General features: G+C 36.0%; 1 protein-coding gene and 1 long non-coding RNA gene across 3 annotated transcripts; one reads left to right on the plus strand and one right to left on the minus strand.

Moving 5' to 3' along the window:
- Window positions 1-6,532: 6,532 nt before the first annotated feature.
- LOC147510117 (factor of DNA methylation 1-like) lies at window positions 6,533-23,138 on the minus strand. 2 transcript variants are annotated; one of them, XM_086602162.1, is made up of 8 exons: window positions 22,981-23,138; window positions 21,386-22,284; window positions 21,119-21,300; window positions 20,092-20,172; window positions 19,688-19,975; window positions 15,980-16,192; window positions 12,149-12,386; window positions 6,533-6,771 (listed from the first exon to the last, which is right to left on the minus strand). In XM_086602162.1, exons 2-7 carry the CDS (start codon window positions 22,266-22,268, stop codon window positions 12,159-12,161), a joined length of 1,875 nt encoding a protein of 624 aa, XP_086458288.1. In that variant the 5' UTR covers window positions 22,269-22,284; window positions 22,981-23,138; the 3' UTR covers window positions 6,533-6,771; window positions 12,149-12,158. The 2 variants fall into 2 exon arrangements, with proteins under 2 accessions (XP_086458288.1, XP_086458289.1); XM_086602163.1 differs by lacking the exon at window positions 22,981-23,138 and adding an exon at window positions 22,838-22,899.
- On the plus strand, window positions 16,206-18,991 carry LOC147510118 (uncharacterized). The gene is made up of 2 exons (XR_015218752.1): window positions 16,206-17,686; window positions 17,765-18,991. It is a non-coding gene; the product is annotated as an uncharacterized LOC147510118 (long non-coding RNA).
- Window positions 23,139-23,438: the final 300 nt, after the last annotated feature.

The following is a 23,438-nucleotide window of genomic DNA, read 5'->3' on the forward strand; positions in this document are numbered from 1 at the left end:
TTTCTAAAAAAAATCTCTAGAAAAATATGAATATATATTTGGGTTCAAAACCTAAGCCCAACACAGACTCGGGCCCAGAAATCAGGCCCACATATTCCAAATCCAATTCAGCGAATTTTAAATAAATAAATAAATAAAGTAATAAATAAATAAATACGTATTTTAAATACGGGTGTTACATCAAGTGTCGGGAAATTTTCAATCCCAAAAGTGACTATGTAAATTTAAGTTTCATAGTTTTAGTGACTATGTAAATATAGTTTTACATATATATGAGTATATGACTATGCAAAACTACATTTACATATATTCTATCAGGTGTCAGGAAATTTTCAATCCCAAAAGTGACTATATAAATTTAAGTTTTTATAGCTCCAGTGACTATGTAAATATAGATTTACATATATAATGACTATGTAAAAATACATTTACATATATTATGTCAAGTGTCAGGTTAATTTCATTCCCAAAAGTTACTATATAAAAATATCATTACACAATAATACAAAACCTCTTTTGACTAGCTGTTTTAAAAATATCCAACTAAAAAACGTAACATATAAAATCCAACATCAGAAAAAAGAAAACAAGGTCATCGACATCTCGTTTTTAATATACGAGCAAGATCAAAGAATGCAAAATCATTGACATCTTGCTTTTATATAAAAGCAACCATCAAAGAATAGATAATTGAATCAGTGCAAAGCATGTTGTAGGAGTGGGGCCCACTTTTGGGTTGCGGTGGCCATAGCAAGGGAGTTTGTTCTTCTGCCTACCTCTTACAACATCATGCTTTGCTTCTGTTTCTTATCTGGTATCCTTATCTTCCTTTTCATATCCGAATGTAGTAAATCAGACACACTTGGTATCTTAGGGTTTAGGGTTCATGGAGCGCAGTGCATGCGTGCGCACAAGGGAATCCTTCGATTCTCTACCAATTACAAGAGCAGTGCACCACAAAATATGGGTAGCATGCAGTCATGCACCATGAAAATACCCTCCCTTGACTTGAGAACCACCCAACTTCTTCCCACCTCGATCCTCTCAGCCAATAAAGTCTCCATAGACGGACATAAGATAGTAGTCCAACTCCTAGACGACTCCCGCCGATCAGACATCATTTTCATAACTTTTCCATGGATCTTGTCCACCATTGCAGTGATAGGCAAGTGGCGTTCTAGCAAGATAACTAGCAACCAAATCTGTAGAAGTACAAGAAGAATTCCGAAGAGAGACTTTGGAACTAGAACAAGTGTCGCGCAAAGCAAAAAATTCTCTTGACAATGCCATCATCAAGAATGTATCAAAACCTTTAACCAAATTGAAACAAACAAGGGATTGAAGCTCCGAGTCAGCATCTATCACAATCCACTTCGAATCCCTTACAAAAGAAAGTTTTATAGACAATGGAGTATGGTCATACCACTTTTTAGAAATTGTACGCTTCAAATCACCAATTATACCATTAGTCCCAACACGGACACTCATAATTTGTGTCTCGTAGATAATAACAAAAAGAACAGTCTCATCCATGTTTGCATTTGCAAAAAAAACAACAAAGAAAAATTGATGAATCTATGTAAATGTATATTTACATAGTCATATATCTGTAAATCTATATTTACATAGGTATATATGCAGTATTTTCAGCAGTCATATATTCGTAAATCTATATTTACATAGGTATGCAGTATTTTCAGCAATTAAAACATGATAATATCACTAATTTAAATTTTAATGGCATGAATCTAACGAAGAAGATGTAAAAAAAGTAAAATTAAAATAATGAAGAAGATTGAAAATTAAGAGGATAATCAGAAGTTCAAAGAAGTGTATTGAAAAGAGGTTAAAACAAAAGTTAAAGGAAGAAGATTTCTCTCATGCCGAACCTTATTCTTCAATTATGTGAGAATGAAGGGATTAAATCGCAAAAATAGAACTCAATTTTGAGCTGAAATTGGTGTGTTTTTTGTATCCTTGTTGGTTAAAAACAGTGAGAATAAAAACCCCAAAATGATGAGTTGTGTGCCGGAAAAGAAAAAAGGGTAAAAAAGAAAATAAATTTCGTTTGAAATTTAGAAGTAGACTGAGATTTTATTACTTTCGCAAAAACAGGAGTTTATTTCATAAAAGCTTAAAAATAGGGGGGGTAAATGGGTTAGGTTGACATGGGGGAGGTTTAGAGTAACCGGTTAGGAAGGTAGGGGTGTGAGTCGTATTTCTTGATTTTTAATTTCACGTAAGGGGTATACCTGTCCTAAAATCTATCCAGTCCTTGTGAGTGGTTATAAAACAAATGTGGGTTTGAGAGTGATTTTTTCTTCTTTTTTGTCCATGAGAGTCACTCTCTACTCTCTAGTGTTGCAAACTGAAGAATATGGACTCACTTGAAATGATGATTTTAGCCATTTCTATTGAATGTGTACTGCTGCAAAATGAGCTTAATTATTGGTCATATATTCCCAACTTTCGAGCGGTTGTTTAAAATGGAGTTCTATGCGGCTCAACTAATATTTATAATAGAGAGTGACTCTAATGACAAAATGGAAGAAAAAAATGTGTTGAGCCATATTGATGGGTGGGTGGGGGTTTCCAAGGGATTAGAATCCCCTTAAATAGTGTTGCTCGTTTACTTAGTCACAACAAAAGAAACTGTCGCATAACCCAAATTCTTAACAAGCTCGCGATTCTACCTTCTATTTCTTGGGGTGTGACCAAATGGAGAAAGAAAAATTGTTTTCTTATTAATTTTTTTTTTTCCTATTCTTTCCACGACGCGTTCTTCTTCTCTTCCCTCATCAACAATAACATGTTTCGGCCACCACACTTGCTTCGTTTCAAAAAAATAGGAGATTGGTAGTCTTCATCGAATCATCCTCATGGACCCATGGTGGGATGGGGGTGGGAGATGAAGAAGAGAAGAAAAGTTTATTTAAGAACAGAGCATGGTTTTGGTTGTCTCGGGTTACTTTTTATGGTCACAACTCAAAGTAGAGAAAGATAGAATTGGTAGTTTACAAAATATTTCGGCAATGCGCGACAATTTTTTTTGGGTGTGACTAAGATTACCGTTCCGCCCCAAATGAGAATAAAACGGTGAGAATAAAAACCCCAAAATGATGAGTTGTGTGCCGGAAAAGAAAAAAGGGTAAAAAAGGAAATAAATTTCGTTTGAAATTTAGAAGTAGACTGAGATTTTATTACTTTCGCAAAAACAGAGAGTTTATTTCATAAAAGCTTAAAAATAGGGGGTGTTAAATGGGTTAGGTTGACATGGGGGAGGTTTAGAGTAACCGGTTAGGAAGGTAGGGGTGTGAGTCGTATTTCTTGATTTTTAATTTCACGTAAGGGGTATACCTGTCCTAAAATCTATCCAGTCCTTTGAGTGGTTATAAAACAAATGTGGGTTTGAGAGTGATTTTTTCTTCTTTTTTGTCCATGAGAGTCACTCTCTACTCTCTAGTGTTGCAAACTGAAGAATATGGACTCACTTGAAATGATGATTTTAGCCATTTCTATTGAATGTGTACTGCTGCAAAATGAGCTTAATTATTGGTCATATATTCCCAACTTTCGGCGGTTGTTTTTAAAATGGAGTTATATGCGCTCAACTAATATTTATAACAGTGACTCTAATGACAAAATGGAAGAAAAAATGTGTTTAGCCATATTGATGGGTGGGTGGGGTTTCAAGGGATTAGAATCCCTTAAATAGTGTTGCTCGTTTACTTAGTCACAACAAAAGAAACTCTCATAACCCAAATTCTTAACAAGCTCGCGATTCTACCTTCTATTTCTTAGGGTGTGACCAAATGGAGAAAGAAAAATTGTTTTCTTATTAATTTTTTTTCCTATTCTTTCCACGACGCGTTCTTCTTCTCCTCCCTCATCAACAATAACATGTTTCGGCCACCACACTTGCTTCGTTTCAAAAAAATAGGAGATTGGTAGTCTTCATCGAATCATCCTCATGGACCCATGGTGGGATGGGGGTGGGAGATGAAGAAGAGAAGAAGAGTTTATTTAAGAACAGAGCATGATTTTGGTTGTCTCGGGTTACTTTTTATGGTCACAACTCAAAATAGAGAAAGATAAAATTGGTAGTTTACAAAATATTTGGGCAATGCGCGACAATTTTTTTTTGGTGTGACTAAGATTACTACCACCACCCACACACACACACACACACACACACAATTTGCTCAATCTACTTTTTATTAGGTCATTGAAAAGGCCATAATGAACAATAAGGGTTTTTTAGATAAAACCCCCCATAGCTTGTCTCGCTTTTGAATGAACCCCCACCGGGGTGATAAAAGGGTCGGGCCGGGCCGGGCTAGCCCACTCTTCAAACCATAAAAACCCTCATGATTAAGGGCTGGATAAGTCCGCCCCTATTTTGTATTGAGGGCCGGTCGAGTAGGGTCAAGCATGTAAACTCAAGCCCTTAACCCGCTCTTTGACCCTCATTTTTTTAGGGCCAAATGAGGGTCGGGTCGGGTCGGGCCCGATCTAATTATACTTTACTAGTTTACTTTTTTTTTAGTGATTTTTTATTTATTTTTATCATACTTTGATTATTGTATATAAATTTTAACTAAGTATACAAAACTAATTCTTCTGCCCTTAGAAGAAAAAAAAAAAAAATGGTAGAAGAGATGATATTTTTAACTTTTGGGTGATAATACGAGAGCTCTGGAAAGCATCAAAGAGTTACTAATCTCAAAAAAAGTTACTAATCTCATTTAAAATATATATATATATATATATATATATATATATATATATATATATATATATATATATATATATATATATATATAACATCTACACTTTTCATAGTTAACTATGTTATTAGGTTGGATTTGCTTTTATGTATAATTTATATACCTATCATCAAATCAATTACAAAAAATACATATGTTATGTTCTAATCTATCTCCTATTGAAAAGTAATTTAGTGATTTTTTTTTTATACAACTTAGATAAGTAGAGTATAATACATAAATATAATATAAAATAACAATAAAACGTATGAAGGCCGAGCTCATGCTTCAGAACCTAAGTTTTAGCCCGTCCCATCTTTAAAAATATTAGGGCCGGACCGGTCCGCCCCTCAAATCTATAAGGGCCAATTTTTGAAGACTCATGCAATTTTGAGGACCGGGTCGGAATGGGTTGTGGCCCCCTGATTTGGCCCTCACACCCAGTCCATCCTTATTCTGTTTGGCTAAGATCCATATTTGCATTATCGGCCATTCTACCCTTCTCTTTCTCTCTTCAACATAACTCCAATAGCAAAACTCTCCGTAACTCAGTTCAATTACCATCTTTCTCCATCACTAACGGAACCGTTAATTTTGTCTTTTCTCAATATGCTTCCGTTAGAAACCCAAACAAAGCTGAGTTCACTCACTTTGACAGTTCACTTCAACTCGTGTATTCGGGTAGTCAAGTCGGTTTCATGTTTATCCCAGCTGGGAAAATTGATGCTGGGAGAACTCAGTATATGATGGTTACTTTTTCAGTTCAGTCGTTTCCTCTAACGGCTGGACAACAACCGGTGGGAGTTGGTGATGCGAGGGGAGAGTTGGGGTTTTCCATTTTTTAACTCATCATGTGGAGACTAGTATTTTGAGTAGGGTTTCAATTTATGTTGGTGATAGATCAGTTGTTGGGTTTCACTGTTGACAATTTTCATGTTTTTTTTTGTTCGTTGTTGAAACTTGGGGGTTTTAATTCCAAACCCCAATTGACTTGTAGATTTTTGTTGTTCTAGTTACTACTGAATTGTTAATGACTCACTCAATTATTGTGTCTGGTTTGATTTAATTTAATTTTTAGTTTATTCTCAATATCAAGGTGCTTTCCATGAAAAAAGGAATGAAAGCTTTCTTTTGCACCGCCATCCTGTTACTACCTCTTTGCCTTCGGAACAAAGTGCCTTCGTCTTGACGGCGGCCTAATACTGAAAGTGCGTTCTGTCAGCGCTACAGACCAGACCAACAATAAAAAAAGAAATAAATGGATTATCCTGCCGGAGTTTTGATGAGGAATCTGTTGTTTCGGGATGAACTTGATATGTTAGTTCGGCTGATGCTTCAGGCCTCTTCAGCCGGTTCAGATTGAGAGGGAATATCAGGTGCTTTCCCGTACATTTTTAGTTTCCGACTTTGGTAAGTGTAGTTTGAACCAAGCTCACGAGTCACAAGCCTAAAATCTGCTCAGCGAGCACTGGGGCACAGCTCATATTAGTTAACAGTTAACTTAACACACGAGAAAAACAAGGATAGAACGGCCAATAATGCAAATATGGATGTTAGCCAAACAGAATCAGATGGACTGAGTGTGAATTGCCAAATCATGGAGGGTTCATTCAAAAATGACACAAACTATGGGGGTTTTATCTAAAAAAATCCCAACAATAATCACAGTTACTACCCCAATTCAGATTTTACACCATCAAGACAATTTGGACTACATACGACAATACTGAGAAGCTCCCACTACGACAAACATAGATTTAGAGACATAATTCAAAAGTTGCAACTTCTGGATTCAGACAAGAAGGGCGGGACTGAAAGTCTGAAAGTGTACAGATTAACTAAATATTATATACAGGTTGTTTGAGAGTGCATTAAAATATACAATAAAATAACTTAAGTAGGGAGAGTATTTCTGGAATCTTGTGTTACATCTACGACACCAATACTGTCAGCTGCAATTACCGATGTTCTCTTAAGCTCCTTGTCCACTTTATGGTTCTTCAACCTGCAGCACAAACGTGTGTAATCCTATTGAGCAAACAGAGCAGCTCTAAAATTTGCCAAGAAACAGCGCAATGCTTTGGATGAGCTTTGGAGTTAAGTCAGTTAACCCTTTTATTTGTTTATAAATATTTACCCATGATTCCGTAAAGAGAAAAGATCAGAAATAACTCAAGTGAGTTGCATATGTACCAGCACCTTTCGAAAACACAAATTTATTAGCTTAGAAATTTGTGATGTACTTGAATGAGATGAAAGGTATGTCTTTTAATGGACATTGCAATCCATTTTGTGAATGAAAATCATCAACAACAAAATCAAGACTTCAATGCAAACGCTTGACAGCGTGAGGATAGTAAATAGTTAACGTCACTAGAATCTTTTTCTTTGATCGGTATATATGTATACATGCTTTTATAGAATAACAGATGGTAGTAGAGCCTGACATCCTGCATAGTGCATCCAACACGAGGAAAAAAAATTTACAAAGAAAGAACAATACAAAGCTACAAGAAGAAATCACTGGATCGATCACAACACAATTATTATTAGAATCGTGTGAATGCAAAGTAGAAACTCAAAGAGTCAGACTGGCCTTTATCCTGTGTAGAATGAATTATGATGTAAAGTGGTCTGAAAAGACTTTGTGCCACTATGGAGAGAACTTCTGCGACAATTAAACGCAGGTAAGGGAATTCTCAAAGTCTGTGAGCCTGCTTTTACTTTTATAGGTATCTTCAGTATAGTGGCTGACCCCATCCTTCTAGGAAAAAGTGTGATGTAATACGTGGGCAGAAGCAACTTCGATTATAAACACCAATTAATCTTAATGAAACAAACACCTAAAACTAGGGTTTAAAACTTCAAACATAAAGATCAATTATCTTAAAATAATACTCAATTCAAACCAACAAACATTGAATGCCAAGATGCTATATATATAAAAAACTTGCTCCTAATTCTAATTTGAACCAAAATAGAAACTACTATATAACCTATTTTTCTAAATTAGTAAACCATTAACACAATACAAACTAGTTACTAATTCTTAAGCAAATAACTAAATAAGACATAGGAGGCAACCATTATGATTTCAGGATGAGATCAGCATGATGTCAACATGCACCTGCATCAAAGTGGCTCCAAACTGCAGAAGCTTGAACTTGAATGGTATATGATCAATCTCCTCTAGTTAGCAATCTAGTAACACATACTGATCGCACATTGGTCTTAGAAGCAATGGTTTTGGGAACATCTCTTGCTAGTTCGAACAAATAATGTGCCTATCAAGAGGGCTCCAAGACGATTGAACGAGCCTTTAGACTTTATGAACCTTTAGACTTTATGAACGGGGCAAGGGAATTATTGTGCAAAAATTTGAGATTACCCTTGTATATCTATCAATCTCCTCCTCGTCTTCCCATACAAAGATAATTGCAATAAAGCCAGCCTCCAATTCACCAGGGAGGCATGCCATCCTCTAACTTCCTCGAAGCCTTTCCAAAAATTTCTTCTAGATCATATTCCACCGCCCAGACACAGTCGTCAGTCGTGGTTGTGAAAACCTAAAAAATGAGGAAGCACTCGTTGGCTGGTGCTGCGTGAGACAAAAGAGGTCTAAAAGGTGTGAAGCAAAAGTGTCGAACCAGACAAAGTGCACGAGAGGAGTTAATGGAACAAGAGAAATAAAGGAAGATGGAGAATAACAAAAAGACACACTGGACAAGACGTTTGGTTTAAGCCCCCTATCCCAAAAGACACTTCGCTCAACTGATAACAATAACTCCAAAAGAGAAAAGAAGACCAGAATGACATAACTTGAGACGATGATTACCCACAAAAATGCATGGCTAAAAAGAAATTCAGGAGATTTGCTTTGCAACAATGCCTGAAAAAAATAAGCATGAAGACTTTCAAGTGATTAGTCACAACTTAGTCCATTTATCATTCAGGTCTGAAACTCTGTCTAAAATTTTCTATTTGATCCAGAGCTAAAAAGGAGGAAGACTGCATGCTGCCCCTAATATATTCTTGTATAATATACTATATAGATCCAAACACAAAAAATATAAGGTAGTTGTCAGTCACCTTGCAAGTTCCACTGTATTGGAACACGCACACCAGGAGAACGTGGTGCTAATCGAGGAGGCTACCACAACTCTAACTGAGGTCGTGGTAGAGGCAGGGGTCGAGGAACCCAACCATGACACTGGCAAAATCAGTATGAAAATCAGAGTTTTAGAGGTCGTGGTAGAGGCAGCCGAGGACGATCCACACCTGGAGAAACAAGTACCAGAAATATCCAGTGCTACATTTGCAAATTATATGGGCACTATAGTTTTGATTGTTGGCATAAGACTAAAGATGAAGCCAACCTTGCTGAAGCAACATATGATGATGTGAGTAGTGAAAATACTCTTCTTCTCGCTCATGAGGATTTAGGTGCGCAACATGAAGCTTGGTTCCTTGACACAGGTGCAAGTAACCACATGTGTGGGAAGAAACATCTATTTGTGGAACTTGTAGAAGGTGTTCGTGGCAGTGTGACTTTAGGAGATTCTATAAAATTACCCGTCGGAGGAATGGGGAAGATCAAGATCTATCAAAAGGATGGTACACCTGAGTATGTTTCTGATGTGTATTATATACCTACCACGAAAAGTAACATTCTAAGTGTCGGACAACTTCTAAAAAAGGGGTATGTTGTACACATGGAGGACAATCATCTTGCTTTGAGAGATGCGCATGGCAGACTTATAGCTCGTGTCAAGATGGCAAGGCATGTTCCCTTTGCACCTCAACACAAAGTTTGAGCACTGCTTTCTACGTCGCATGGAGAATGAGTCATGGAAGTGGCATCTTCGCTTCGGCCATCTAAATTCAATGGTCTGAAGTTGTTATTAGCAGCTGGTATGGTGCATGGTCTGCCAGAAATTGAGTCCCCAAGCCATATTTGTGAAGGTTGCGTAGTTGGCAAGCAAACACAACTCCATTTTCCTAGTGGGCAGTCAAGGCGTGTGGAGCAACCATTGCAACTTGTTCACACCGACATATGTGGTCCACTAGATCCCATATCACTTGGAGATAATCATTATTTCATTACCTTCATTGATGACTTTAGCAAAAAACTATGGGTGTATTTTCTTAAAGAAAAGTCTGCTGCCTTCACTACTTTTAAGCACTTGTCGAGGCAGAAAGAGGGAGTAAGATTGTCACACTTTGATCAGATAGAGGAGGTGAGTACACTTCAAATGCATTTCAAGAATATTGCAGGGAACAAGGCATTCAATATCAGCTCACTACTGCTTATACGCCACAGCAAAATGGCGTCGCAAAAAGAAAGAACCGAACCATTCCCAACATGACAAGAACCATGCTCAAGGAGAAAGGATTGCCAAGATATTTTTGGGCAGAAGCAGTAGCTTGTTCGGCTTATTTGCTTAATCGGTGCCCGACAAAAAGTGTGAAAAATAAGACACCTCAAGAGGCGTGGAGTGGCTACACACCTACTGTGACACATCTAAGGATGTTTAGGTGTTTTGCATATGCCCAAGTACCAGTTGCCAAAAGAAGCTTGATGACCATGGTGAAAAATGCATTTTTATTGGCTGTAGTGAAGAATTGAAGGCGTATTAACTCTACAACCCACTAACCAATGAACTGGTGGTTAGTAGAGATATTACCTTCAATGAAGGAGAAGCGTGGAGTTGGAGTGGTGAAGATCACTCTGAAGTGCATCCTATGGTGGAGGAACTAGGAGAGTCCTCTCAGGTGGTTACTCAACCAGGAACACCCTCACCTCATCCACCTACCACACCACCTATATCACATAGTACTTCACAATTCACTAGTCGTAAAAGCAGAATGAGATCATCCACACCCAACAAAATGCGAGATCTGGATGAGATATATGAGGAGACAGAAGATGTGGATAACAGTCTGTTTTGCCTACATACTGATCATGAGTCTATCAACTTCCAAGAAGCTATGAAATAAGATTGTTGGCGATATGCAATGGACGAGGAAATGCATGCAATCGAGAAGAACAACACCTGGGAGTTGACAACACTCCCACTTAACCACAAGGCGATAGATGTTAAATGGGTGTACAAGATCAAACGCACACCGGATGGAGATGTTGACCGGTACAAGGCGAGGCTTGTTGCTATACAGCTAGAAGTATAGCATCGATCTAGAAGTATAGTATCGATTATGAGGAAGTCTTAGCACCAGTTGTTCGACTCAAGAACAATTTACATTTTAATGGAGTAGAACTTTCGGATCAGGTCTATTTTAGGGATTCCAGTACCCTAGAAGTATCTAGTACCCGTATCGGTATCGTACCTGACTGATACGGGTGCAATGACATTTTAGGAGTATCCCTGCATCACAGGAAACAAGATATTGTGGCTTTGTCTTCGTGTGAAGTAGAATATGTGGCAGCTTCATCTACTGTGTGTGAAGCAATTTGGCTCCAAAATTTGTTAAAGGATTTGGATCATCCACAAGAAGAACCAATGGTCATATATGTGGATAACAAATTAGCAATAAAACTCGCGAAGAATCCAGTGTAACATGGGAGAAGCAAACATATTGAAACTCGGTGTAAACATATTGAAACTCGGTTTCACTTTATCAGGGACCATGTGAAGCATAAAAAAGTGGACCTGAACTATTGCCATACCACGGAGCAAATAGCTGACATTTTCACCAAACCATTGTCAATTGAATCTTTAGTTGAGATATGCTTGGCATACGAATGTTTTGATTTGAGGGGGCATGTTGAAAGTGGTTAATTATCAAATCTAAACTGAAAATTCTTGATATTCTAACCTTTGAGATAGTCATGGTGGGAGTTACACTTGGTGTTAGTATTGCTATTAATTGTCTCTAATGTCAGTTACATTGCTAGACAAGTATATAAGGAAGACATGTACTTGAAGAGAATTGTAAGTTTTATTTTATGAATAAAGTTTGAGTGTTTAGTTTCTAAATACCTCTCCCTTCCTTTCATTATTGCAATTTACTCACCTATTTTATAGCTACTCAATGTAACCTACACTGGCTTCCTTTCTAATGGAATCTTTTTTCCTACTGCTTTCAGTGTGAGTACATGTTTGAATGTAGACCTGAGTTAAAGAATCTTCACTGACCTACATAAGTAACAAATATATAGAACTGAAAGAAATTGAAAGTAAGAAATCAAATAAGAGCACATCTAGAGCCATCTATTTTTCCTACTTACTTTTTGTCTTTTTCTACTCTCTATTTGCATTGACATACACACGAGTGTGTCTCGATACATATCAACAACCAAAAATAAGTAGGTAGAAAAAAATAGGTAAGAATAAAATAACTGTCGTAAATAATTGAACACTAACCTTCCCCTCGTCATCTCTTGCGCTTATTTGTCTTTATTTGCTTCAGTATATAGTTGATGACTTCCTTTAAAGTGGCTTTCCGACCTTCTTTGAAGTTCCAAAGTTCAGGTACAGTATACCTCCCACTAGGGTTATACTCGTTTACCTCTTTCAATGCCACAACCACGGCATTGTACACTTCAACTCCAAATTCTTCTTTTAGTTCTTGTAATTTTTCGTCCTCTTCATCTATTACTTCCTGCAGCAATTAATAATGTTTAGATTGGACATATATTAATTTATTTATGACGTTTTTTTATTAATTAATTTATGTTTTTTTGGACATATTCTAGGTCAATATCGAAACTCTTTTATATGGGAAGATAAAATTTGATAGCAAGCCAAGCAAACAATTGCATGTAAACCTACTTAATATTTGATAACTCGTAGATCTAATCCGAATCACCTGAATTTATCAGGTGTCAAACATGTTTGAAAATGAAGATGTGAGTCACATACGAATTGTACAATGTAACAACCCTATATATATATATATATATATATAGTAAGGGAGTGGGTATATATATATATATATATATATATATTAATTGTTCGATTTGAAAAGTTAATTAGTTGTATTTATTTTGTCTACATATATAATTTTGTCATACCTTTTTATTTAAGTAAAAATGATGATTTAATTGTATTGGTTGGATTTATGGTCATAGAACAAGTTTTTTGTGTATTTTACTTTTAAAACATGTCCATATATGTACATACATATGACCCTAAAAGTTTTGAACCATCTAGAAATGATTTGGGGGTCTAGACTATTATTTTTGGGGTGTAAATAACAAAAGGGGAGGGATAGAGCCACTCCCATTAGAGTCACTCCCGAGCCACTTCATCGATTTACAAATTGAATTAAGACCCGATTTTTTGTGAATATGATCTTCTCACAATAGATAACATGCCCACAAAATTTCATCCTATTTGGATATGTCTAACCTTGCGAAAACTAGTGTTCAATTTTGAACATTTATTTAACAATCAAGAATTTTCCGATTTTATAATAACATTTGATTAGGTTAAACATATTTGAATAAGCCGAAATTTGGTGGGCATGTTATTCATGGTGGGGAGATCATATCTACAAAATATCAGTTCTTAGTTCTTAATTCAACTGGTAGGATTCGATATGACCTTGTACGTTTTGGGAGTGGCTCTATCTCTCCCCATAACAAAAACGTGGGTATAACTTATAATCTCTTATTCTAAATAAACCCTAGCATTTTAAGAGAAACTAGGGCAACAAAAAAAACTGTCTTGCACACACTTTGAAGATCAAAAAGAGCTTTGGGGAGAGAAAGGAAGAGATCATCTTTTTCATTGATTTTCATGTTTTAAGACAAGTTTACCCTCACGCCTAGGTGCTTAGTACTCATATCTTTCTTTGCACAAACAATTTATGAATTATCATAATCAAAACGTTTTTATTTTATTTCACTTTGAGTATATTAAAATCATGTTAGGGTTTAATGGATTGTGACACAAGAAACATGTCAGATTTTTACTCTCTGCTTGTACAGACTTTTGAAAATTTCAAAGAAAGAATCTTCCATTTTACCCTTGAGAAGAAATCTAGATCTACGTGTCTGGATTTCTTAGAATTTGGATTTGACTGATTTGGAGTTATATTTTATTTTATATGAATTGTTTACTGCACAGACCAGAAACTGTTTTTCTGACGTTTCCCAAAATTTGAGGTTTAGTCAGGTATTACGATGACTTAGGTACTTAATTAGATAAAAGTTCCTTGAGATTAAATCTAGATCTACGTGTCAGGATTTGGATTCGACTGATTTGGAGTTATATTCAATTTTATATGAATTGTTTCCCAAGACTGCGCAAAAAGAAACTGTTTTTCTGACATTACTCAAATTTGATCATGTCATTTTATTTATTTATTTATTTCTGCACGTTATGACACTCGATTGTGATTGCATCTAGTGGACTTTCAATATCTACATGTGATGTTTTATTTTATATATGTTTATGTTTATTTGCACGTTTAGCTTTGTTAAAGTTAATGAGTGTGCTATATGTATGTGGTTGATTCCGCAAAAGGATCCCATCGTAGTTGATGTCAATAAGTACTACGGGACGTGGGCTTGTCGTGGTTTAAATTTGATGAATGGATCCCGCTGTAGCCATAGTCAATAAGAGCTACGAGTCATAGGCTTATCATAGTTTCTAAGACATTTGTTTTAGTTTCTTACGTTGGATTTGTTACCCATGGTTAATGATAACCATTTTCCTTTGATATTAAATATTACAAGTCGTACTCTTATCATGTGTAGTGTTGAAAATTAATTCTGAATCATTTGCTAGTACAAGTTAAATGAAATATTAACTAATATCCAAAAGATGGTTCTTATGCTAAGTAGGTCCTAAACTTTTGGGTAAGCTTGCTTATAGTGAGGTTTAACCTCTTATAGTTGTTGCCAGTTTTTGGACTCAATCCCATGAAGATACACGTATGAGAGTTGGGGACTTACTCTGCTCAAAGGACTCCTGACCTTTGATTAGATGTTCGTACAGGGAGTCACATGCTTCTTTTTTGTCATTTTGGAAAGGGCTTCTTTATGAGGTGCCATGACTTGTAAATATATTTTGAGAAGACTATAAACCCTTTGATCATCAATTATGAGATTAAATGTTTTGCAATATTTATCTTATATTTGAGTTCTTTTATGCTAAATTTGATATTTAACAATTAATGCTCCTTAAATTTATATTAGGGGTGGCCATCCGACTCATACCCAACCAATTTCCATACCCCTGCCCATGCCCATTGGTAAATACATACTAATTTTGAATGATCACATTGAACAAGATATTCTTTGGTGGAAAAAAAATCAAGAGTTGGTGTAGCTTTAATTGGTAAGCCCCATAGGGCATTAATGAATATAAATAATTAAAAAGAGAGATTGGAAAACCATGGTCTTAAAGTAATGAAAGATGTCCACATGGAACGAGAGCAAAAACTGCTAAATCTTCAACTTTACTAGTTCTTTTTTAGACAACAATGGGAAGTCAATTAACGTGCCTAATGATTGATCAGATCCATCCCATTCATGATACACTGAATTCTGTTCGACTTTATCTTTTTATCTTTATATTCTGATTGTTTTGATTCTGTACACCAAAATTGCAATAAAGACCTTTGACCAGAGTAGAGAGATCACCTGTGTTGTACTTGGAAGAACTAAGCTTAACTTTATCATACTCAAAGGTTTCTGAAGAACAAATGCGACTCTATTATCTAACTATCTTATTATTATTATTATTATTTAAAAAGGAAAACGAATAAAAAAAGGAAAAAGTTGAGCTACAATGCAAAGATGCCTTTAATATGGTCACACTGGTTGATTCAAAAAACAACAAACACCTAATCTTCACCTGCTTTCTTACTAAAAGAGCAGATTCAAGCGTGCCGTCATTTTTATGGTTTAAATCTTAAGCTTTACCTAGAGACACATCAGTTTACACTTCTTTAATAAGTTGGACAGAGCATCATGATGCCATAACTTTGGTGAAGCACAAGTTTACGGTGAATATACAAAACCCTAGTTCTATCTGATTTGGTAAATGTTGAAGCAGAATCTGTGTATGACGCCTATCATTTGCTAATGCCTCTAGGAAAGCACAAGATTCTAGTAAAGAATTATCAAGTAATGCACATTAAGCCTATATACTAACATTAACAACCCAAGAAGGATTGATGCTCATTGCATCTAAGAGGACCCCGCTAGTAAGAGAAGGAAAACCAAAGGGATATTGATAGCTTACTTGGTGCTCCCCTTCTCCAAGGCTGACTATTTTAAATGGATGCCATCCTGGATTCTTTACGTACTCTTGCCATAAGGAACATAGTTGAGCAGATCTAGTCGTTGCTTCAGTTGGATGTATTTGCATGCATGCATGTAGAAATGGTTTTGTGTCAATTTCTCCCATTCTCTTGATTCCAAAATTAGTACGACCAGTCAATATGTCATTCAAACCCTAAGGGATCAAAACAAGTCCTTTCAAGATTTAGTCAAAAATAATAATCCTGTATAAATTTAGCGATTCAACCAGATACTATTACAGCATAAACAACTATAAACAATCCAGGTCATGTCCTTGTACCTGTGTTCCATGGGTACTAGTACGAGTGTTCGGTTTGGACACCGGTATGGGGATTGTGACATGACAAGATCGGAAAAATCAGATACGGGGACATGGCGAGTATTTAATTTATTTTAGTATTTTTCTACTAAAAAAATATTATTATTTGATAAGAAGGCTAGGAAAATAAACCTACGAGTTAGTAAGTACATATTCTAATTCTAAAATTTTATGGTTTGTTAAGTCTTAAAGGACCTGGTAACACTTGGAAAGATACTTATTATAGGAAGTGGGCTTCTATCAGTAAGCTCAATGAAACTAGATGTAATAGCTTAACGTAAGTCAGGCCACATGATTGTAATAGACCCTTTTGGACCTAAGCTAAATGAAACAAAGTTTTAAAAATGCCCAATAGTAAGATGGTCCGGTTCCTAATTTAGATAAATTAGGACACAGTTTTACCCTTAGCTACAAGAATGAATGTAAAGCGTGAGTGGGAGCGACAGCGGAAGCGCCTAACATGAAAATTTTCAATATCCAAAGCGGGTCAAGAGCGCTTACTTTAAGTTATCCTTAATTAATTCCTTATGTTTTGATACTCCGATACAATATTAAAAGATAAAAAAAAGAGTCAAGAGGACCAATTTCGGGGAAAAACAACTCTAGAGGACACCATTTTTTTTTAGTAAGTCACAAGGACAAATTCCAACATTAAATAAACCCACAAACCCACGATTTCAATTTTAAAAACCCTCTAGGACAAAATATGTTGGCGCAGCCTTTTTACTTTTTTTGAAAATACCAATTTTACCCTTCCGTGTTATTATAGATACAAAGCATAAAATTATTTTATTTATTTTTTAAATACAAGTTTAACCCATCTGTGTTATATGAGAAATTTGGTGATTGTTCGTACCCAAATAGGTGAACATATCTCATACACTATGTTGATTGTTCGTACCCCAAATATGTAAGAACAATGATTGTTCACACTCCAATAGGTGTTCTTACTAATCATACATTATGTTGAGGTATGAACAGTGATTGTTTAACATTGATTGTTTAAAGCTCATGTTTGAGGTATGAACAATAATTGTTCAGGGTATGAACAATCATTGTTCATACTCTAATAGGTGTTCTTACTGATCATACATTATGTTGAGGTATGAACAATTATTGTACATAGCTCATGTTGAAGTATGAACAGTGATTGTTCATAGCTCATGTTTGAGATATGAATAATGTTGATGTATGAACAATGATTGTCCATACTACAAATAGGTATGAACAGTGATTGTTCATACTCCAATAAGTATTTTACTGATCATACATTATGTTGAGATATGAACAATTATTGTTCATAGCTCATGCTGAGATATACCCAAATAGGTATGTTGTTCATACTATATACACTAGATCGTTTCGGTTGGGCCAGACCGTAGCTCATGCTGAGATATACCCAAATAGATATGAACAATGATTGTTCATACTATATACACTAGGTCGTTTCGGTTGGGCCAGACTGTTTATTATTTCGCGTCAGGGGTATACTTGACATTTCATCTACCCGAACTGTTTTTTATTTCGTATCAAGGGTATACTTAACATTTCATCTACACAATCCTTGTGAGTGATTAAAAAAAAATGTGATGTTGAGAGTTACTTTTTCAGCCGTTTTTGTCCTTGAGTCACTCCCTGATTAAAAGATATTGGGGGTTAAAGTTAATTAATTAGACGTGGTATTCGTTTTTTTGTTATCTTTCCAACCGGGTGGCTATTTATAAAAACAAGGCATTGTATGGTGATCACTGGGCACGTGTTAGCGGGTGCCTGTCAAGGTGTTAGTTTCCTAAAGAAAGGTGAAAAGTAAGAATTTTATTGTATTCCCTACGTCAACGTCAACATTTTTGACACGTAGTATCATTCTGATTGGTGGCTTTGACACGTATAAACGTATTACCATCTTGATTGGTAGGGCCTTTTTGAGCCTGAAAAAGCCCGAATTGTATACAACTTTGGTCTAAAAGCTGGAAAGTGCGGATTTAAAGCGCAAGTGTCAGCCTCGCTCCACGCTTTCAGTTGCTAAGGTTCTACTGGATCAAAGTTGAGTAGGATCCTAACTTAAATCTCAATTCAAAAACCTAACTGCTTAGTCTTCTTCCCCGCCTCCTTGTTAACCAGAAGAAAAGTAGATTTGGTTTTAGGGTAAACCTTCTCTCTCTCTCTCTCTTTATAAAACATATCTAACAACAAAGAAGATTCTGATCTTTCTCCTTCATCTTGATCTGAGTTTTTTGAACTATTACAAGGCGAGTCGAGTCATGCCAATGTCGGTGTTGACACGACTCAACACGGGACACGCCGGAGTAATACACGTACCCATGTAACACAGCCTTGTACAACATGCTCCAACTTGGAAAATTTCATAGGCCAAAACAAACTTGAATAAGAAGTCAAGTTATTATCAAGAAAAAAAAAAAGAAGCAAGTACATAATGTTGAAGTATATGATACAGTGAGAAGCACTGGATCATTGTTTGAGTATTATAAGAATAAAATATGGGAATATCTCTACATGGTTTGATGTCAAGTTAAGACAAGAATGTAGGAATATCCAGAATGTCTCCGGATTATGCAATATATATGCACAGTAGGAAATTAGAATCGGTATATTTATATGATTTATTTCAATCTTGCATTAACATGGAAATAAACCATATGAAATATACTCATTCTAATTTCCTACTATGCAGATATATTCCATAATCCGGAGATATTATGGATATTTCTACGCTCTTTTCTTAACTTGATGTAAACCCATGTAGAGATATTCCCATATTCTATTCTTATAATACTTGGACAATGATCTAGTGCTTCTCACTCTATCATATACTTCAACAGTAGTGACACATTCCTCTACTGTTGAATTTTTGTGTGGCTGAAAAAACAAATTTGTTCATGCGGATGAGAGAGTAGTAAAACCCTTTATATGGATTCCTAACCACCGAATGGATCCTGCATGGCTACATCTATTAGGTGTAGTCATCGGAAAAACCATTGTAAGAGACCCACACATACTAATATTAAGACAAGCACACATATAAAGAGAAAAAGAGTTGTGGCATTTTGCTATAAAGGCACATAAGGGGCAATCTGGAAACTGAAAAGTTTAGCTGTATTAAAAATTCAGTGACTTAGTGCATTTTGTTTAAAGAGGGAAAGATTTCCAACTCAACCCCTGAAAGTAATAATAAAATAGAAGATAATTTGGTTCACATATTAGGGGTTACAAACCGTAGATATATACTTCAATTTTAGAATTTTGACAGAAGTTTGATGACAAACTCTACTAAGAAATTAGCTTTAGTTTGGGGGGGAGAGAAGTACGTACTTCAATTAATTCTTTACGAGCATCTTGCAGCTCGTCATTCCTTTCGCGTTCTTTGACTATCAAAGTGTGATTCAATGATTCCAAACCACTCATTTCCTCAACTTTTTCATTCAAGTCGTTGACCATCTCTTCCATCTTCTGCTGAAATCCTATATCATCTTCACCTCCCATATGCTTCAAAACTTTTAATTGCCCTTTCAACTCCGCAATCTCTAGTTCAAGCTTCTGTTTAGCATCCAGTTGCTTCTCTAGTTCCAGTATTTTCTTCAGAGCAGCTTCCTTCTCCATCTGCAGTTTGTCATATCATAACATAAGTTCAAAAAAGGTGAGATTGCCTATCTGTGGCAGCAGAAAATTTGGTTAAGGACCATTTAATGTTAAACAGAAAATTTAAGGTTAAGGACCTTTTGCTCTTCAACAAGCCTCAAGACATTTTCATCTGCCTTTTTCTGCTCCATCGATGCCAAGTTATTTTTCACAACATTCTGGAATGACAACAAAAAGGCATTAGCATGTATTTGATACATGATCTACAAAACAATTCTGTGAAAAATGTTGCAATGGGATTTGTTCTATTCCACCACCCAAGGGTTTGTTTAACTTTTATGGCTTCCATCTCCAAATTGATTCACAGATTGGCTGTACAGAAAACCTAGAGGGCACACAGACTTCTCATTCCGTACATTCATCCATGACAAGCGACTTAGAAATCAAGTTTCACAGTCTACATGTGTCAAAAACTAAGTGACCACTCAACCACCCTGATATAAATGTCATCACTGAAACTTCTGAAGAATCAGGTGTTTGATTTTCAAAGTTGTGGCACACTGCACGCCTAATTTGAGTTTTCGAAAACTGGTCGATGAGTTGCCATGAGAATCTTAACGAGGCAAGGAAACCAATATATAAGTGAGATATTAAGTTTTGTAAGTGCTCTAAAATAGGTCGGCGGTATCCTTTCCACAAAAAAAAATGTGTATGCCATAATCCTATTAGTTTCCATGATGGAAAGGGCTAAACCAAACAGGATTTCTAAAGTTTATATAAGGAGGCAAAGTCACTCTCTTCTTCTTTTATGCCTACCAAGAAACCCATCTGCTGACAGGAGGAAGAAGAGAAAGAGACACTCATAACTCCCAAGATTCTTGAAGCTTGTGGTCTATCATCCTATATGGTGTATGTGTTAAAGTATATTACCTCAAAACTGAAGAACGTCTTCAGGTAAGTCGTACTAATTGATCGTCAAATTGTAGACAAATTTTTTTTATTTTTTATTTTCGTAAATTTATACTTACTCAATAACAAAGATGAAAAAGATTGCATGTGGATAAGATTTGATTCATGGTTATGAAATGATGATCCTGAAGTCACATCAGCATAAGATTAAAAAAATTAAAGTGATAAAACAGAATTTTATATCAAAGAGACTACCTTCTCCATCTCCTCATCAAGTTTATTTTTCTCAAGTTCCGTTAGGGTTTCATGCTTGTTAAGTTCTCTCGACCTCCGTTCAAGTTCTCTTCTCTGAAACTCCAGCTCATCTTTCAGCTTTTGGTTCTCATCAAAAATTTTACGAGTATGTTCACGTGCAACACGCTGCATTTTTCTCATCTCTGATACAGATAACAAAGGAATCAACAAAGTACTACACAGATAAAGTCTAAATAAAAGATATGCGGGGGAGAAAAAGACTGTAACCTTCATTATAAGCTTGTTGTAGCAGGTCCTTCTCTTCGACAACCCTACGTAGAGATATACTTTTTGTGTTGAATTTGGTTTCCCATTCGCTTAGATCTTCGTTTTTTACATCAATTTCATTGGTTAGACTCGTGACAACGTTTTGCTTTTCCCTTGTTTCCTCCTGGACAATCTCATATACAGTTTTCAAGTTTCCGTGCTTGCGGAGATAGTCTCCAACTGGCCCTTCTGTTTTATAATCATCCGCACGTGCTAACCATCCATATAAACTTGACCCAGGCTGGTTTTTCTTCTCATTCCAATGCTTTTTCCCATGCTGGCCAGCTTCAAAATCTCTGTCAAATGCCATTGCATCCTTGTAGCCAGTCCAGTCTTTGGGGAAAATTATTACTGAATAGCCAGTAGAGTCTCCTCCAGACAAAGTGTGAATTTCTGAAGGTCTATACTTAGCAAACTCCTTCTGCATTGAAGATCCAGTTTCACCAAACGACTCAGTAAAAACATTAACAATGACTCCTACCCAAGGCCAAACAAGTAGATCTTGCTCAAGGATTTTGGTACCACTTTCAGGTTTAACCATAACCTCAGAGGGACCAGGTTCACATGCTAGATATTCTTCCAAATATTTCGCCAAAGCAAGGTGGTTCGCCTTTTCTTTTGCACTTCTACTAGAAGAACTTTTACCCACTCCATGAGCATGTTGGTAGAGCTCCTTGTATCGGTAATCTTGTTTCTTCTTCCCCAAACAGAACGGACATCTAAGCGTAGCATTTGGATTCTTCACTTTGTGTTTTCCAGATTTCAGTTCTGCGTAAGGTTTTTCTATATGGCATTCGATCTCAGATTCACTAATATCTGAATCCTCTTCGAAAGAGAACTCCATCAACTTCAGATCAGAGCTGCAACAAGTAAAATAAGTATGTTTCAGACTTTAAATGTAATTTAATACAGACAGAAGAAATTGGGTCTTGTCCATTGTAAATTTCCCTGAAGGACAGTTTAAAACTGAAATCTTACAAAAACTGTTATTTTTCAATACATATATAAATATAAATCTAGTGTCCTTTTACTCTACAAATGATTAACAGTCCAGAACCTAGATCTTCATTTGATCGAAGCAAATCATTTTGTGCATACTGTCAGATTGTTGAACTACAGTAGCAATACAGTTTTTCAAAAGGAAGGCCCTTCTTAGATGCAAAATCATAAAAGAAAAAGAAAAACTGTTAGGTAGAATACCACCATAAAAGCATAATTGTCTGCATTGCAACACAGTTCCCCGGAGTTGCAAAAAAGTTCCCATTATTTCAAATTGTGTTACGCATCAAGTACTCAAAATTAAGAGTTCAAAGTTGTTAGTTTTACAGGTTAAAAAAAATAAAGTAGCACTTGTCATAGTTCTATTGGCAATTTGGATTCTTAAAACCTTAGGCGGTGAACTGTGATTCCGACCTGTTGCATGCATTTGGCAGTCAAGACACACCACAGCAAAAAAAGAAATCTCATGAAAACACATTTCCTGAAATCAGTACGTAATCAACACATGCTGCAGCGTATATAAACAAAGCGAAGAGGAACGAAGAAGAAAAACTTACAGAGAGGGAGAGTAAAATCGATATTACCAAAGTAGAGCTTGGTTGACTGTCCACTACACTCGCTTTATTACTTGAAAAGATAATAACACACGTCAGTGGGACCAGACACCAGTACCGAAACCCACGCGGTCGTTATTATTTACTTTGTTTAGTAAGTCCCATGTCCCCACCTCATGCGTTTGAAGTAAATATTTTTAACTGTTTTTCAACTGTTAAGCCGTCACTCTTTGAAAATCAACTGATTAAAATTGGGCTTTTATCTTTAAACTAGCAATTAGCACGTGCTTTGCACGTGATTACATTTGCTTTTTTTTATTTTTTATTTTTCTATTCACGACCTAACAAAAAGCAAACAGTAACAAAACAGACAAAATTCAGAATTCAAAAAAAAAAAACTTTTTGACCGGCTTAAATGGCTATATGGGACACGTGTATAACAACAGTTGGCAGAACAGAGT

The sequence above is a fragment of the Coptis chinensis genome, chromosome 3 (assembly GCF_015680905.1).
Source record: "Coptis chinensis isolate HL-2020 chromosome 3, ASM1568090v1, whole genome shotgun sequence".
In the NCBI taxonomy this organism is placed as follows: Eukaryota; Viridiplantae; Streptophyta; class Magnoliopsida; order Ranunculales; family Ranunculaceae; genus Coptis; species Coptis chinensis.